Source organism: Vicugna pacos, chromosome 2 (genome assembly GCF_048564905.1).
Source record: "Vicugna pacos chromosome 2, VicPac4, whole genome shotgun sequence".
NCBI classification, from domain to species: domain Eukaryota; kingdom Metazoa; phylum Chordata; class Mammalia; order Artiodactyla; family Camelidae; genus Vicugna; species Vicugna pacos.
This window is the reverse complement of record NC_132988.1, coordinates 92,621,327-92,639,627: the sequence shown is the minus strand read 5'-3', so window position 1 is coordinate 92,639,627 and position 18,301 is coordinate 92,621,327. Positions and strand designations below refer to the sequence as shown.

Genomic DNA, 18,301 nt, shown 5'->3' with positions numbered 1-18,301 from the left:
ATGTTTGATGAATGAGTGGAAGTTTGTTGGGTGGACCTTACTAGAGGGAAGGAAACTTCCTGGAGAAACTGCAGGTAGTTTGGAATGCAGGCACACCTCAGAGACCTCGTGGGTTCAGTTCCAGACTGCCACCGGAAAGCAGATATCGCCATAAAACGAGTCCCATGTGTGCTGTTTTACAGTGCACATTAAGAGTTACGTTTATACTACACTGTAGTCTATTAAGTCTGCAGTAGCATTAAGTCTAAAAAACAATCCACATACCTTAATTTAAAAATAATGCTGCTGGAAAAACGGTGCTGATAGACTTGCTCAATCCTGGGTCGCCATAAACCTTCAATTTGTAAAAACTCACCACCTGCGAAGCGTAATAAAACGAGGTCGGCCCGTAATTGGTGAGAAAGGTAACCAAGAGAAGGAAACGTAGTCAAAATCTTCGGTAACTAGCACCAGCACCTGCTCTGGTTCATCGCAGGGACCCGGTGGAGCACACTGCCTGAATATCAGTTCTGCCCGTGTGCAACCGGCAGGAGATAACGTGAGAGCAATGCACAGGGGCCCGAGTATAAAGGATCTGGAGTTTTGGGGTTTTTTTATAGAGGGGGTAATTTTAGGTTTCCTTATTTGTTTTTATTTTTTAAACAGAAGTACTGGGAATTGAACCCAGGACATTGTGCATGCTAGGCATGCAATCTACCACTGAGCTACACCCTTCCGCAAGGACCTGGTGTGTTTTGAGATAGTGTCTGAACTTTGCATTGTCAGCAGTGGGATGCCCCTGAAGATACTTGATGTGAGTGACGTTCAGATTTGATTTTAGGAAGACCACTCTGGCAGCAGGAAGGGAGGCAGGGAGACCCCTGCGGAGGCTGCTAGCACTCACGCGCTGGTTTGCCACGGGGTCCTAGATGCTGCTGGTGCTCCAGGAGGGAGTAGGGGTACTGTCTCTACTCTCTGGATCCTCAAAACGCAAGGAGCCAGGCACTCCTCAAGTGACTGTCCCCCGGTGGGGCTAACTTTGGGGGAAACGGTGGTACAGAAACAGGTTACTACGGGGAGCATGCTGAAAAGCGGAAGCAAAGCCTTCAGTGGTGAACCTCCCTTCCATCTCTGGGGTATCCATCTCTATTCAGGGCACAGTGTTTAAATCAAGGTGTCAAGCTACTGTAGCACGTTTTTAAAAACTACAAATTCCAAGGGCTTTATTTCCAGTTCTATTTGAATGGATATATTTAACATCTGGGTGAAAAGACTATTCTGTAAGAGATGTACAGAAATCTCTTTAACCCAAGAAGCAGGGTTTCTGCCGAGCCCCCCAAGTCATCTTACAGACTCCCACAGAACCACGGAGCTCTTCTTCCATTATTTGCGTCAGAGTCAAAGCTGTCATGAGTTCTATTTAGGTCCCAGACGGGCCAGTGGTACCATCAGCGGTTGAATCTATAAGGTCATATTTAAGCGCTCACTTCTGGAGTCAGGCCAAGAGGGTGAATGTTGGCTCTTCCACCTCCACAGCTGTAAGAGCTCGGCAGTCAGATAATCTCTTTCGGAGTCTCAGCTTCTTCATCTGTAAAATGGAAATTAAAATAATAGTAACTGCCTCATTGAGTGACTGGGAGGATTTAATGAGATCCTGCATTTACAGTCTTTGGCAAAGGGTAAAATGTCACACTATGTTATTTAATTTAGAGTATCAGTGTGATCTTGGGTAAGTCATTTATCCTCTTTAAGCCTCGATTGCTTCCTTGATAAAATGGAGATAAGGCTCACCATTGTATCTTTGGACCCCACCACAAACCCTGGCACACAGTAGATGCTCAAAAAAAGAAAACATTTGTTGAATGAACGAATGAATGAATGAGGAGGAGCAGAGGAAGAAGACATCTTCTGTAACTGTCTTACGGACTGTTGTGAGCTCAGGTGACCTAGATAGGGCCGAGGAAAGCCTTCTGTGGACAATGAGACGCAATTCAAAAATAAGCTAATAACACAAGTGGTGTTTTAGAATCAAGTAAGTTCTCTGACTGAAGTGTCTTTCTGGGATTTTACTGTTTGTTTCCCATCTTGGACGCTGCTTCTTAACATCATTCAGTGAACTCTCCAGGGGTCAAATTATTTGGCCCCTAGCAACTCAGAATTCCTTGGCAGAGCTCCCTAGACTGGGCTGTTTTTGTGGTACAAGGTCATGGGCAGGTAAAGGACCTCCTGACCCTTGAAGCTGTTCTCTTTATTTGACTGGGTGTGACCTTAAGTTTCAAAATTAGAGCTTTGGTCCACAGTTTATTGAACAAGGGATCTGCCCTTAGTGAAAACACATAACTCACCTTAGTGTGAATTAGTTCATTCCTTCCCTCACTGAGAGTGAAGTTTCACAGTAGGACGTTAACATGCAAGAGATTTGGAAGCCACCAGCAAAAAAAGAATGTGGAGAGGTAATCCTACATGGCCTGGGGACCTCAGAAGGTCTTGTACCCCATGTTCTGCTATGCGTGCTGATTTTTAATCTCTTTTTTGATGACCTTTATGGTCAAAGTGATTCTGTTAGATCAGTGTAACTTCTAGATGAAACAAAATGAATTTAAGTCCTTAAAAAATGGGTGAATTATAATTATCCTTTCCCGCCCCCTCCCCAACCCTGGAGTTAGATAATTCAGGTTCAAATTCAGATTCTTTTACTTACTACCTATGTGATCTTGGGGAAGTTGTCGAACCTCCCTCTGCCTCTTGGCCTTTTATCTGTAAAATGGGCATAATAAATAATAGTAGCTCTCTCAAGTATGAAAAAATACCCATGTAAAACTAATCTATGTTGTTAGAAGTCAGAATGGTGACTTTTTGGTGAGGAGGTAGTGACTGGAAGGGGCCATAGGGAAGCTTTTGGCATGTTGGTCATGTTTTCATCTGGATGTGGTTACATGGATGTGCTCAGTTTGTGAAAAGTCATCAAGCTGTATATGATATATGCATAATTCTGTATCTGTATTATTTTTTAATAAAAAGTTTTTGAAACTCCGTGTAAATGACCTGACATTTAGTAAGTTACTGGCAGCCGTATTTTATTTCTTGTTGAGTGATCACCCTCTAAGGCTTTTTAACATTATTCCCAAACATAAGGAAAATGACAAACAAGAAACAGAAATACAGGAGACAGGCCTTGACTGGGCACTCAATGGTTTGGATATTTGTACTTAGGGGTTGGGAAATTACGCTAAATAGGTTATTTTTGCGATTGTCTCATGTTCCGAATGCTGCCGTCTGTAAATGCTAGAGCACGTGTAGAATTAGTTGCATTTCCAGAATTTCTCCCCTTGGGAGAGCATCTTATTTGGAAAGGGGAGACTAGGAGTCTATCAGGAAGTGAGCTTGCATACCACTTTGTATGACTGAGGATGTGTCCGATGGCCATATTTGAATTGGAGTTGGGGGTGAAGCTGGAGAAGCTGATGGAAGTACCATTCCCTGGTGCCACCACTGTTTGGAATAAAAGTCCTGAAAAAGGCGAGGAAAAATCCCAGCAAAACAGAACTGGCATGAAGGTTATCATGGTACCATGAGCTCAAAATGTCTTGACCCAGTGCCCCCAGCAAGGTCATCTCAGGAACAATTGGGCGCCAGCAACTTGTCTTACCCGCCTCAGAATGACTAAGGCCTATTCAAGCCTCGTGGTTGGTTAATCATTAATGAAGATTTTTGACAAACAAAGCAGAACAAGCCAAGAAGGAAGGGTAGCTAAAAATTAGCTCAGGAAAGGTCATATTTCTTGCAAATGAAGGGTTTGGTGTTGCTTTTGATTGCGGGTATAATTGTGCAGAACGGAGTGACAGGGAAATATAATCTCATTGAGAAAGCCAGTGCATCTCTGGAGATTTTACTTGGGACCCTCCTCCACCCTTGCAGTCATCTGGAGGACCACAGGCCTCCATCACCTTTGCCAAGAAGGTTGCATTCCTGTAGAGTTTCCTGAGGCAGAGTGGGGACACCCTGCTGGACGCATGTAGCTGCTGTATCACTCCGGAGAGGAAAGGATGGAAGGTCCCAGAGGCTGAAACTTGGATCTAAAGAACCCAGGGGCGGATAACCCTACAAGCCTTGGCTGCCCCTACAAATTGTCCTATGGGACGATCAGGGCTGGTGGGCATCACCGGAGGTCAGGAAGAAGGAAGAGAGGGAGTTGTCCACTAGGGGGAGTGCTCAGACGCATCATGCTGTTGACTGCTGGACAATCCCTCAGTCTCCCAGTTTAGATAAAGGCAGGGTGACGCCATTTCCTGAGAGACACAAAGTCCTAAACTGGAATGATTTAGGGTCCCTCCTACTTCCTTGTTATCGGGACCAAATCTCTTCCTTCTCCAGTTAACACAATTAACCATGTCTAGTGTTGAAGGGAACAAAGGTTGTGTTTCCTCACTCCACACCCTTTCTCCAAACTTCTTTCAGGCTCTTGAATAGACCATGCTTTTTCTTCTGGGCCTGGGCATTTCCGGTTCCCTCCTCTCCCGGCCCATCTGCCCAAACTCCTACTCACCCTGTCCCTCAGATGCCCAGTCTTTTTAACCCCTTGCCCAAGCCTGGGTGGGTGCCCCTCCCCTTCACAGCCCTTACAACACTGTCTTATCATGCCAGGGAGTTTCTGGAGGGCAGAGGGGCTCGATTTTGTTGATAGTTATCTCTCCAGTGCTTCATGCTGTGCTGGTACATCACTGCCATTGGATACATGACTGGCAAAGGAATAAAGGCTGTAAAGTGGGAAGGTTTAATGGAGCTAACACGGTGGAATGCATTCACACTACAGTTTATAAAGAGGAAGAGAAAGGAAATAACTGTCTAGGATGTCCCAGGCTTTTAAAAGATTCATTAACTCATCTCGTTTTCACAATAACCTTAAGTCAGTCAGGATTATTAGCTCTGTTTTACAAATTAAGAAACTGGTGTTCAGAGAGGCAAGACGTCTTTTCCAAGGTCACATGGGTGGTAAATAGCAAAGCTGGGGGTTCCCCCACTGGGGGTTCCCCTGCTGGGCATCCTGACTGCAGACCCAGCCTGGTTCCACTAGGCCACGGTGCTTGCCTACATTTTGGTGTGAGGAGTTAGGAAACAAAGGAATACTGGGCACCTAGAGAGGGAAGACCAATGAGGGGAAAGAGAAGAAAAGGCTGTATCCAACCTGACAGCTTAGAACCTGGAACTGAGCACAACACTTTGTGAACATTTCCTGAATCTCATTCTACCTTTAAACCTAATCTGCCCTTGACCCTGGATGGTCAGAGTGATGGGCAGTGTGTTAATAAGTGGGAGGGCAAGGATAAAGTGAGTACATCTGTGCTGTCCTACCCAGTACTTCTTAAGCTGAAGACATACCTTTTCTTAGGGTCATTGTATCAAAATGTGATTTCATCAAAACAGCCATGCCAAAATGTCACATTTTGTGTTTTTAAAAAAATCTGAAAACTAATATATGTTCCTATATGACTGAAGTATTGTGCTGTACACCAGAAACTGACACATTGTAAACTGACTATACTTCAACAAAAATATATTAAAAAAACCCACTCCAATAAAAGGCTGAGTGTCCAGAAGACTTTATAATAAAGATATCATGTAATAATAGAAAAAATATCATGCAATATACGATATACATCTCTTTTAAATAGTCAAGCACCCTAATGCCCTTAACAGGACCCAGTAAGCCAGTATGGTTAGTTATAAAATACACTGAGCACAGTGCAGGCCATGTCACAGCACCCAATAAGTGTTGGACTGTCCATAGGATTATCCTTCACCAGAAAAGAAAAATTAGAATTTTGCTTTCTAGTTGTTTTGACTTTCATCTAAAGAAGTGCTCATGCAGGTTGTCATGACAGATAGTCTTGGAATTTAAAAATGGGGCATGTAGTCTAGTGAAGAATCAGAAGGGTATGGTGGACTTACTACAATAGTTCTTTAGCTCCCTCCAGAATCCTTGAAACACCATTATAGATCGAATTCCTTAAATCTACCAGTATATACAATTTTAACAGCCCACCTAGAGAGCTTTGTCTTCTGGGCTGAAAGCAGGCATTTCAGCCACTCTACCTTCGGTTCCCATCCCCCAAGGCATAAGGCTGCACATGGAAACACGCTAAAGAAACCACACCTGTAGAAAAGCTTTTCCTTTCTTTTTGTAGGCTTTGAAGTAGGTTGTTGGAACTACCAAATCGGTCCATTTCAAGGGTCAGTGTGCTGTCAGAATCTGTGACTTGGGAGTCTGAGCCCAGATTTCGGTCTTGGTTCTTACCAGCTATTTATGGGACCTTGGCAGGGTCACATGTCTGCCCTGCCTGCTTCACTGAGTTATTGTGCGGTCCTGAGATAATGGAAGCCAAAGAGCCTAATGAATCACACAAGTATTGCATTTATCCCCACCCAACACACTGTCTACCTGCTCATTTTGTCTGTGTTTCCCCCAGTGGAATGGAAGCTCTATGCCTGCAAGATTTGGTTGGTTTTGTTCATGCTGTAGCCACCTCAGCACCTAGAACAAAGCCAAGCAAACAGCTAGTAGGTGTAATATGCATTTTATAAGATTGTGAATTCTTCTTCTAACGAGAGCAATCAAACTGATTCTGCAACTTGAAGGGCGTTTTTACTTTTCTCCTAGAACAAGAAGAAATCATCAAATCTTGTTGCCCTTGAAAATACTGCCCAATGATCTGTCATCTTGGGAAGTTCCCTGGACTCTTCTGTCTCTGAAAAAGCCTTTATCCTTTAAGAGGAAGTAGGAAGTTAGAATTCTAAGAAATGTGGGTCGGGAGGCCATAACCCAGGCTGCTGGAGACTAAGAAGGTAAAATTCTTAGTCAATAGCAAAGACACATGGGGCAGGGCAATTTTTAGAGGTAATTCCGTTGACAACCTACCACTTTCCCTTGAATCATTTGATTGGCTTTGCTGATGGATTCTATCTGAAGTTAGTAATGATCTCTAGAGAAAAAGGAAGTGTTCTGCTGACCTTGCTGGGCACTGTAAAAAGGTGAAACAGGAGGCTTTGGTTTCCAATGTGGTGGCTGACATTCAAGTCGCCCCAGCACTTTCACAAGACCACCAAACAGCTCAACGGTCGTATCAACCGCCTCCATGTGGATTTCTGAGCGTCAGGCTCTTGGGATTATAAACAAACTTCAGTACTGAGAGCAGTGATAGGCTTTGCCAGATCCTATTCCAATCCAGATGCTGAGTAGTCTTTGAGTGTTCAGCCTCCTACCACCTGGGCTTAAGTTTGAGGACATTGATAATACATGATTTTTACTATGTACCTCATCTTCATTAGTAATCCCAAATCAAAGATACGATTTTCTCCATCTGAAAATAGTGAACTAGTCAATTCCTTCCACACTGTAAGGGTTTTTCTAACTTTGTTAGGAAAAAAAAAAAAGAATGTGTATAAAGAAAACACAATTTAAAATAAGGTCTTGAAATTGCTTTAAAGAAAGCTTTATTTACTACATACATCCTAAGAATGTATTGTAAATGAAGCAAAATCTAAATAAAGTTAAAAGCTTTTCAAATACAAAGCAACTAAAGATAACAACTAAACTGGTAGCATGTTTGAAAACAGAGAACAAGAAAGCTTTTTTTTACATTTTATAGTTTGTTCTTAACCCTAAAAAAAAAAAGTTCACATTTCAAGTTATAAACTTAGCTCAGTAGTGTACGTATGTGAAATGGTTTTGAAACAACAGGAACAGACAGACCACAGACGGGAGGCTCACTGATACTTAACTGGCTATGTTACCAACACTGGTTTTTAAGGTAGTTTGGTAAATTGCCATGTTAAGACATCATTTTTTCCTTTTTTTCTTTTTCTTTCTTTTTCTTTTTTTTCTTTTTTTTGCAAATAATTTACAGGCACATGTAAAATACAGTAAGACCTCTGGGTCAGAGTCTCATCCAGTGAACTCTGGGCTAACCAGTCCTTCACTGGAATGAGAGTAGGAGAGTACTTCTTTCACACAAAGTCAAGGGATGGGGATCTAATCCAAACTGCATTTTGTTGGATTACTCATTACAACAGATTTGAGTTTGGATGCAGCTTGCTGGGTACACCATCAGAAACATTGCACAATTACTTTCTGTCATTTAAGAACGATGGAAAGGAATGTTAGGAATGTTTAAAGGCCTTCGCAGGCACTCAATAATTTTATAGAATAGTTAAATAAATATTGCTTATATATAAAAAATTCATCCCACCCTAAGATGAGGGGAAAGAGGGCATTTGGGAATATCTTAATTTAAAATGTAAAACAAAACTAAAACATTTTGCTAAGGGCAGGATCCTATTATTAGTCCACAAATAAGAATTCAGCCATCAGCAAAAGTTCAGTGAGTGGAAAGATTTGATGGAATCTCTACTATGACATAAAAACACAACAGTGTCCTTGTCACCTATTGCACACCTCACTTCCTTGATAGAACTTTTACGAAAAAAAATTCCAAGTTATGTATTCCATAAAGTCGATGACAATCTTAACATTTTACTGTATTTTACATTCACTCTGTTAAAACAAAAAAGCCTTTAAACAGGCACAAAACACTGCAACAATACATTTACTTCCTAATAAAACAAAACTTTTTAATAACATTGAAATAAAATGGTTTCATTGTGCATTAAACTATATACCATGAACTTCTGCAACATAAAACAACTAAAAATTAGCATTAGGAGATATTTACAATCTACTTTTTAACTCCTGTGGGTCTCTCCTCCTCCTCCTGGATGTGCGCACCCCAATTCAGTTCACCTGCCACGTGCATGGCAAAGGCGGGGAGCCCCATACAATAAACATAGTATTTCCAAAACCCTTGACAACCACAGACATTTTGCATGAAACATGATAAGGCAACTAGAAGTAGTACTTTTTGCGACAAGAGTCCTTCGGGGTCTTGTCGACAATAACATTCTCTGTCTCTACGAACTCATACTTCAAAACAAATATAATAAAAGCATTAGGAAGGGAATGAAAGTTGTATACTGGACAATTGAATAGCTATGCAAAGATGTCCTATGCAAACTATTAAAGTCTTGTGCTTACACATACTCTGCTATTAAAAATACCTCCCCAACCAAACCAAAAAAAACCCCAACAACCCCCCCTACACACAATAAAACAAAAAACCCCAACAAAAACCCGAGAAGAAGTATAAAAGCCATAAATGTTTTCTCTGTCAGAGTAATTAATTTGTCCTAGACTTGCCAAACACAGAGGTGGGCCTGGGAATCAGGGGAGAGGGTGAGTAGGGAAGGGCGGGGAGGGAACAAATCTAAGAGCAAAGGCACACGGAGAATGAGCAGGGGCCCAGGAGGAAGGTGGCCCGTGAGAGCTTTCCAGTGTTTGGACTCAGAAGTGTGACAAGTCTTTTCAACGTTGGCTTAAGGAGCGATCGAGTGTACAGAATAGAACCGTCCTGGGTAACACATGGCAACACCCGTCAACCCTTAATTCCAGCAGAAGTAGAGGTTTCACTCATTTTAAAATTGCACTTTCCAGTATAACTTTGAAAATAATGTTTTATGTAGTATTTTTTTAAAAGCACTATTGTTTGTATCTTTAAATATTGACTATATTTTTCAAAACAGTTCCCTAGCTGCTCAAGTGTGCTTCTTAATACATAGTTGATACATTTATTATTGTAGGTACTACAAAATAGAAGTCTCTGGAGTGCAGCAGTTAAGAAAATAACCTTCATACTGAAAATATATCCTTAAAAATACAAAAAAAAACCCTCTATACAAATGTACTACAGAGTACAAATTTTTCAAAGACGGTGTTTAAGGCACGAACCATTGCAAGTCTCTTAGAAATGTATGAACACGGGCCTGCTAAAACTGAAAAGAGTCTTTAAAAAACTAGTGAAAACTTCATGTATATAAAATATTCCAGTATATCTGATAACATTCTCCGCGGTCAGGTTTCCTGTGCGCGGGAACCCAACGCGCGCTTTCTTCATAAATAGTGAAGTGTCCCTTCGGCGGCGGCGGCGGCGGCGCGGGCCTCAGTACGTCTGGTACACGTCGTGGATGGGCACCTGGATCGCAGCGGCCGGGAAGGCCTGAGGTATGTAGCCCGCGTAGCCCCCGTACACGGCGGCGGCGGCCGCCGCGTTCTTCTGTAGTGTGGCGATCGTGGCGGTGGCCGGAGCAGCAAAGGGCACGTAACTGGCCCCGTAGATCCCGGCGGTGGGAATTCTCTGAACGTTTGGGGCCACCGTGTACACTGGAGTTATTGGGCGGCCCTGAGGATGAGAGAGAGGAGCCTTACTGACCATGTGGGGACGCATCCATTCGTTCACAACTCCATTCGTTCATTCGACTCCCAGGGGTCGGAGAAGACTGAAAGCAAAGGTCTCCTTCCTCAGGGCGGGGAGGCTGAGAGGTGAGCAGTCATACTACGGGAGGGTGATCAGTAGGCGGAGCTGCACCCTCACGGCTCACTGGGACTCAGCTGGTGAAAGTGGCAGAGGTAGAAGCCTCAGGGGAAATTTAAATACTCTGGAATCTTCTGCCCACCATCACACTGAACTAGCCTATGCCCCGGAGTGAGCTAGAGATGGGGGTTGAGATCCACCCTTTCCTCAGTTGATCTCACTGTAATTAAGAGTGAGTATTTTCCCTAAAATACATGCCAGCTGCCTCAATTCATACTTAACTGAAGGCACACGATGTTTCAAGATCCGAGAGGAGCATGGTCTGGGAGAACTTTACCAAACAAAGTCCAGATATCTCCCAAGGGCCAGCTTCTTAAGCTGTGACCTAAGAAACTGTGACCATACACAATTTTCAGCAAATGTGATCGTTTCTACCACCTCCTGCCTAAAATAGGACACCACTATATTCACAAATTGCTGTGGAAGGTGAGAGAAGGAACTAACTAACTTGGAGCTGGAGAAAGCATCTCAGAAGTGGAGACACTGGAGACAGGGTCGGAAGGGCAAGGTGGGGTTTCCACATGAGGAGGAAGTGGGGCTCTGTGACTTCCTGCCACTTTCTTCCCTCCACTGGGAAGTGCAACATATGTGTCTCCAGAACAAATAAGAGTAGGCAGGGCAGACTGTGGTTCAGGATTTCCCAAAGCGTTTGATATGGAGTGAATTCTGCCAGCTGCTTTATGGAAAAGGGTTTTTTTGGTAAAATAAAACATACATTTAACAAAATATCTGGTACTTTTGCTAGTGGTATGCACTAAAGTCACATTTTCTGTGTATATTAAGCATTGTGATAAGCTGTGTAGCAGAATTTACACATTTTTATTTTAATTAAAATATGAACAGTTTGCCAAAATAAGCCAAGGCATCAACTGTTAGTGCTTTTGTGTTTGAAGGCTGTGTTTGGCTGTTTAAGGAGAATATATTGAATTTTTTTTCATTTTATTATGTTCCATTTTGAAGCTTCATCAGCTTCAGAAACATTTTAAATTTAAAGCTTGAATTAAAATTTAATTAAAAAAAAAACCCAAACCCCAAAATAACTGGTTTACCATATGTTCCATAGAATGCCCTGTAGTACTTGAAGCTATGGTCTCTCTGTCTTAACGTAACTTCAAAAGAAACAACTCAGGATATATGAAATGGAGAATTAGATTTTAAAAATGATCTTTACAAAGGAATTTACTTATCATTCCTCTACAAAATCTGAAAATTTGAGTCACAAAATTACATTCAAAGGAATTTCATAATCTGAGTCTTTTTTTTAACTGTAACCAAAATAATAACTATAGCAAACAATAACAATAACAGAGATCATAGTTTGCTAGACACTATTCTAAGTGCCTTAGTTGTATGACATTATTGAATCATCACAGCCACCAACAAAGCTGGTACTATGATTATATGGAGAGGTCTGGATGTTTTAAACAACTTGCACAAGGTGACGGCTTTTAAGCAACAGAATGTGGGACTCTGGAATCTGCGCTTTTAGCCTTGCCTTCTCCTGCCTCCTACAACACAGCCGCAATGAACATCTCATTAGCAGCACTTTACAACCAGGGAGAGAAACGTTCATAGGCAAGACACAATCCATCTTTTCCAAATGTGTGGAAATCTGTTTAATGACAAATGCACAAAGGGAAGGAATTGCAGGGAAGGTGACATCTGACAGAAAATTTTCACGTACTATAGTCTAGCCCAACACCTGGGCTCAGGTGAGTGAGATGGGGTTGGGCTGAGCATGGGAATTGGGGGAGAGAGAGAGAAAAAGACCTCATTTTCCCTCCTCTCAAAAACAGAATGGTTGGCGGGGAGGGTATAGCTCAGTGGTAGAGTGTGTACTTAGCATGTATGAGGTCCCGGGTTCAATCCTCACTACCTCCATTTATAAATAAATAAACAAATAAAATAATTGGAAAAATAGAGGAAGCACTTAAGAACAAATAAAGGAAGGCTTCTCTTTGCTCTACCTATACTTGACTTGTTGTGATGATTAAGAACACTTTGAGAAGTCAATATGAATCAAGTGATTGTCTACACCAGCAAACTTTTTTTATTGCTTGTAAAGGCAATATGAAACTTGGGATATAAACTGCCTATATAGGAACACCCCAGAGCCCCTGCAAAACAGAGGAGGAAGATCGGAGGTGTTCCACAGGAAGGTTCTGGAAGCCATGCTGGGAACTGACTTCCAGCGTGGCTCCACTCCAAAATGTGTCCTGTTCACCAATCCATAGAGCTTAAATTGCTCCTTCCCCTGCTGCAGTCTGGCAGAGAATACAGAGGAGGCGGAGGACTGGATGTGTCAGAGAACCCTGGTCAAGGAGCTCAGAGGCAGGACACAGAGTACTGAGATTTGAGGGACAGCAGCAGGACTGCACACACTCAAAGAGGCCACACTCAGGTTACAAAGTAAGCAGTGCCAGGCATTCTGCAGAACATACTGAAGGAGAAAAAAAATCTCCATAGGAATCAACTGATAATGATAGTACGTGTAACAAATTCACAAACCGCAACTCTGAATGAAGACCCTAAGGGCAGCATCCAGTGCATACTCATACAAGATAGAAATGGCCTGAGACCCGGAACCTGATCACGAAGCCTAGAATTTGGGCCCAACCAGAACTCAGACTATACAGCAAAGACCAAAGTTCACAAAGGGATTAAAAATTATTAGCAGAATTCCACTAAGTAATGCTTGTAGGTTACTGTATTTATTTATAGTCAGGCCACAGTGAAAACTACAATGTGAGTCATTTCCAACCTATTCCTTTTTTGGGCTTTTGGAAGTCCCAAGTTAAAGAATACTTGATAATATACTGATAAATAAACGTCAGTCTGACCCATTCTGGATAATGCAGTCAAGACTGGTGCTCAAAATGTTAACCACTATATATAAAAACAGATTTTAAAAAATTCTTCTGTATAGCACAGGGAACTACATTCAATGTCTTATAGTAATCTTTAATGAAAAAGAATATGAAAAAGAATATATGTGTATATATGCATGACTGAGACATTAATGCTGTATATCAGAAACTGACACATTGTAACTGACTATATGTCAAGTAAAAAAAAAAAAAAAGATTGGTGCTGAGTAGGCAACAGCAAGTAAACAGCAGGGGCTCCCAAGCCTGGCTCTGTTCCAGCAACACCGAGGAGCTGGAACAAAATATGGATTCTAGAATCCAGCCCAGTTCTGCTGAATTGGGACTCTTCTGGGGTTTGAGGCTAAGAATCTCTGTTTTATAAACAAGTTACCTGGATAATTCTTATCCAATTAGATAAGAGACACCCTCCGGCCTGAGTATTTACGCTTGTCGATTGATAACGTATTTGAGATTCACTGCGTCACAAAGGATAGCTTTAATAAGATTATTTTCCTGTCTGGATGAGTGACCTATCGTTTACAGGTATTCCTTGTGTGCTACGTGTTGCGGATACAATGAAATACAAGCCATAGCTCTTGGTCTGGGAGAGTTTTGTTTTAACTGGGGACATGGAACATACTGGCAGTCAAATGCCAACTAACACCGGAGAAGTACAGGAGAGATGATTTCTGAGCGAGGTGGACGGGAAAGATTCTAGAGACGAGATGAGACTGAAGAAACCACAGAGAGAACACTCTGAGTAGAGGTGGGGAAGGAGGCTGGGACTGGACTGGGAGGAGACACAGGAATAGTTGGCTGTGGTTGGAAGAAAGGATTACAGGCAAATTTTGTAAAGTTTCATATACCTTTAACTCTACAGACATTTCTCTCTACAGGCACACACACATATATGTATATATATGTATATATTCTGGAAGGAGGGGAAAGGAGGGGCAGAACTTAAAAAAAATCTTCATTGAACTATAATCTGGGATGTAAAAATGTGAAATATCTCCTTGGACTTTCTGTGTCAGCTCCTTAACAATAAGAACATGAGTGAAAAATCCAGTGTCATTAAGACGTTAAATATTATGACACTGTGAGAAATTATGTCATTTTTGCATATTGCTTCCCATCTTTAATACAGTGATAGTAGGGTGGTACAATTATTATTTAAAACTTATCCATCCTGTCATGACTGATCTTAAAAAACTTCTCTGTCACCCAATCCCACAGTTTTAACAGACAGCAAGGCACACAGTATAACTCTCCTGTCGAATATTAAATGAATCAGTGATAAACGAGGCCTCACACAAGTGCCAATGGCTGCAGCAAGGACCCTACCTGGAAAGGCGGTGGCGTGGACACAGCAGGAATGACCGCGGCGGCGGCCGCAGCTGCGGCGGCGCTGGCTGGGTCGGGCTGCACAGCGATGGGGCTGATCATGTGCTCCATTGTGTGGATTTTGCCATCTTCCATCATTTTAGGAGCTGGAGCAGCCTGAAACATGGAATACTGGGCCCCGATGGCAGGGATGGCCACTGCAAGAGAAGGAAGAGGGGACGTGGGTCAATCATTCCCAGTCACCGAGAGAGGTCCATCAGTTTCTCAACATCCTTAAAAACAGTTTAGCAGTAAGGGGCTCTCCTGGCAAACTAATGCTCTCTCCATATAAGGTAGCGAGGTGCTACCCAAGAGGAAGAGAGGGGAGGTGGCAGGTACTCCCTCTGCCTGCTTTTCAAAAGGAACCACGCGGGGATGGATGGGGTCTCCCCAGAGATTATCAGGGAAGGCAAGTCTACAGTTAGGTTTCTGTGCCAACATTTCCCACTGCTTCTAAAAGAAAAACCACATTTTGACTCTTACTCTTGAGGTCCTACAGAGCAAGAAAGGGCCTTCTAATTCTGAGAAAACTGGCTCAGAAGAAGTGAGATCGGAGGCTTGAGGCCCAAGGGTGTGAGAATGAGCCTGCTGGGTCCTTGTCCCTCACCTCACTCACTACCAGATCTGCTGCCCTTTTTCACTTTCATCACGTTTAAAGAAGCAGGTGCCGTTGAGGGTTTCATTCTGAGAACCTAGAGGTCTGTGTACATCCTCCCCATCTTGGATTTCAGAATTCAACACTACTGATTCGAGGAAAAATACATAATAAAAAATGGACTCATTTCAACCAGAGATTCAAAGAGAGAGCAGTTAGTGAATGTCAATGTATAATAAACAGAGGTAAAAAGGAAAAAATACTAGCCCTGATTTGGGGGAGTTTGTGTGAGAGTGTGTGTGTGGTGTCCGTGTGTGTGTGTGTGTGTGTGTTGAAAGGATGAGTAAGAATACTGAAATGCAAACACAAAATGTCCTTCCACTTAAGTTTTTTCTCCAACTGTAGGTACATTTCTTCTAATAAAAGCTGACCTGACATAAGGCAGAGAGAAATGACTGCAGGCTTAACAATGATACAGCCATTCAATAAAATACACTGAAGAACTTAATAAAATCTTTTATCTGCCTTTCCAACCATATGGTCTTGTGCCCAGATACTTCACTACTACTGCCCTGTGCTTCTCCTAAAATACAAAGTTCTAATTTTCTGGATGAATCAGAAATAGAGGCCAGGGGATGGGGCCCAGAAAGGATTATGAGTTTGAGCACCGCTGGGGCTGTACCGAGTAACTCTGGACTATTCTGGTTATCAGCCCACAATATTTTCTACCTCATGCCCCAGAACACAACTATATGCTTAAAGACTGTTTAAGAGTTCTTTTCTTTAGATGAATCCTAAGCTATCACTTAAGCTACTGCCAACAGGAGTCCCTTTCCCAACAAGTAGAAGGGACAACTCCCAGGCTCTGTTAAATGGAATTACAAGAGAAACAGGATCAGTCTTACACTGCTTAGAGCACCAATGGCCTTCATTAGAAAATTTAGTCACTTAACTGCAAAAATTGCAGAATTTTTTCATAGGCATTAAAAAAAAAAATCACTTGATTACTTCAAAAGAAAGCTCTGGGAAAATGCTTTGTGAGCCCTATGTGGCCAATGCCAACCTACATCCCACATGCACAGCTCCCCCGGGTCTGTTCCAGCCAGGGAGGGAGTGCATAGTAGCAGAAAATCTGAGCGGCTGAGCTTGGAAGGGATCACATCGGATTTCCCATGTGTTTGGGTGCTTGTGCGGTGTGTGCAATTAGGGAGTTTGTGCCAGGCTCACACAATGGAGTTAAATACAGCTCCTTGCAGGTTACGATCGCAAGGAAAATCTCACGTGAAATGACCAATGGGCACAAACAATGTTGGAAAACTGGCTTGTGGAGCCCGGAGGGTGAGAGCAAAGTTTAAGGTCCATGGCTTGAGTTACCTGAGCGCCCCCACCCCAAATCTACTGATTCAGCAAGAGGAGGAAATAAAAGCTGGAAATTAGCTGCAAAAACTTTCACTGCTGCCTTGCCCCCAGGCATGCTGGTTTGTTAAGACCAGGACAAAGGACAAGTCAAGGACAAGTCATGTTATTTGCTCCTGAAGGGGAATTTTCTACCCTTCCCAACAACGCTCAGAACCAGCAATGAGCTGCAACCTCTGGCTTCTAATGGCTGGGGTAGAAACAGGCTTGAGTAAGGAAAAGAAAGTTTTTAGCTGGTAGAAGATACAGAAGAGCTTCGTATTTTTCTACCCAACCTGCCCCCTCCCCGAACCCAAGAATCTGCCTAACTGAGAAAAAGCCTAACAACTGGTGCCCGCCCATTTGAAAAACCCACCACCAGAAAGTTTGACTTGAATGTGGTCAAAACTACACTATCCCCCTAAGTTCTAGATAAGAAGGCCCAGGAGGCCACCTTCCTTGCCTAATCTCCGGCTGCTCTGAGAAGAGGAACCCACAGGCAGAGGGAAGTACCCAAGGAAGTCTTGGGGTCACTTCAAAGAGGGGGTTGGGGTTCAGGCTGAATAGATGCATTCTCACTCTGGTTTATACTGACCTGCACCAGGTTTAATGGCTACTGGATTGACGGCAGAGATTTCCAAATTCGGTACAAGTTCGTATCCTTTTTCTTGTTGTTTTCCTTTTCCTTCATGATATCGGCTATATATACCGCGGCCAGCAGAATATCCCCCAAGGTAGGAACCCCTGGGCCCCGGGGCTCTGTTGCCAGCCGCACCTCGACCCCGGCCTCTTATGCTGCCTGCTTATAATAAAAACACAAAAGGTGATGAGCCGCCAATAGTGACAGTACAGAAGGCAGAGCTTAACTCAAGGTTCTTGGCACTTAGGTGTTTGCCCCAGGTCTAAGTTGCAGGTGGCTACATCTCTGCTCTTCAGCCAGCTGGGAAGATGCTCAGACATTCTGTTCCAGCTAGATGCATCCTAAGACATCTGATTAATGCAAGAGATGAACTTGAAAGGTGAGTTCCTAGAACTGCGACTGCAACTTCAATAAATAAAAATGTTCACAGACTGTACAAAAAGTTAGATGGGGAAGGGGAACTGCTAGCTCACCTTCCTCATTCTATGCATGAGAAAGCAGGCCTGGGGAGGTTAAAGGGACTACTGAAGTTACAGAGCCAGCTAATTGCAGAGCAGGACCCAGAACCTAAGTATTTTGTTTCCTAGAGTAATGCCTGGTTTCATTGTAGGCTAACTAGTGATTAAAATCAACAAAACAAAAAACAAAAAACCCCAACAACACTGCGCCCCCTTCTCCTCAACATTCTAAAGATTTAATTTTACAAGTAGGTTTCAACCCAAGAAATCAGAGACCTAGGGACTAGCCGCAAATTGGGTAGGCCCTGTTAAGGCAGAACGCCAAGAGCTGGCGTGCCCCCATGATTTTACCACTACCCCCATTCATACGAATGAGCTGCATTTCTCTCAGCGCTAATGAAGTGAATGCCTTAAGTGCCAGCAAAGAACAGAACCCAGAACTGGACACCCAGACAAGGGTGGGCAGGGGTCGCCTCCACCAGACCAGTAAATGACAGCCACAA

At 42.9% G+C, this 18,301-nt stretch overlaps 1 protein-coding gene across 10 annotated transcripts in view; it reads right to left on the bottom strand.

Annotated features, from left to right (window-relative positions):
- Positions 1–7,447: 7,447 nt before the first annotated feature.
- Positions 7,448–18,301, bottom strand: part of RBM47 (RNA binding motif protein 47) — a 148,233-nt gene continuing 137,379 nt past the window's right edge. For 9 of the 10 annotated variants that reach the window (XM_015244009.3, XM_072944706.1, XM_015244011.3 and 6 more), the window contains 3 exons: positions 17,296–17,502; positions 14,672–14,868; positions 7,448–10,268 (listed from right to left, as the gene is read on the bottom strand). In XM_015244009.3, the coding sequence (XP_015099495.1) occupies positions 10,029–10,268; positions 14,672–14,868; positions 17,296–17,502 (644 nt within the window). In that variant the 3' untranslated portion in view covers positions 7,448–10,028. The remainder of the gene's footprint in view (positions 10,269–14,671; positions 14,869–17,295; positions 17,503–18,301) is intronic. The other variant, XM_072944726.1, reaches the window with a different exon arrangement.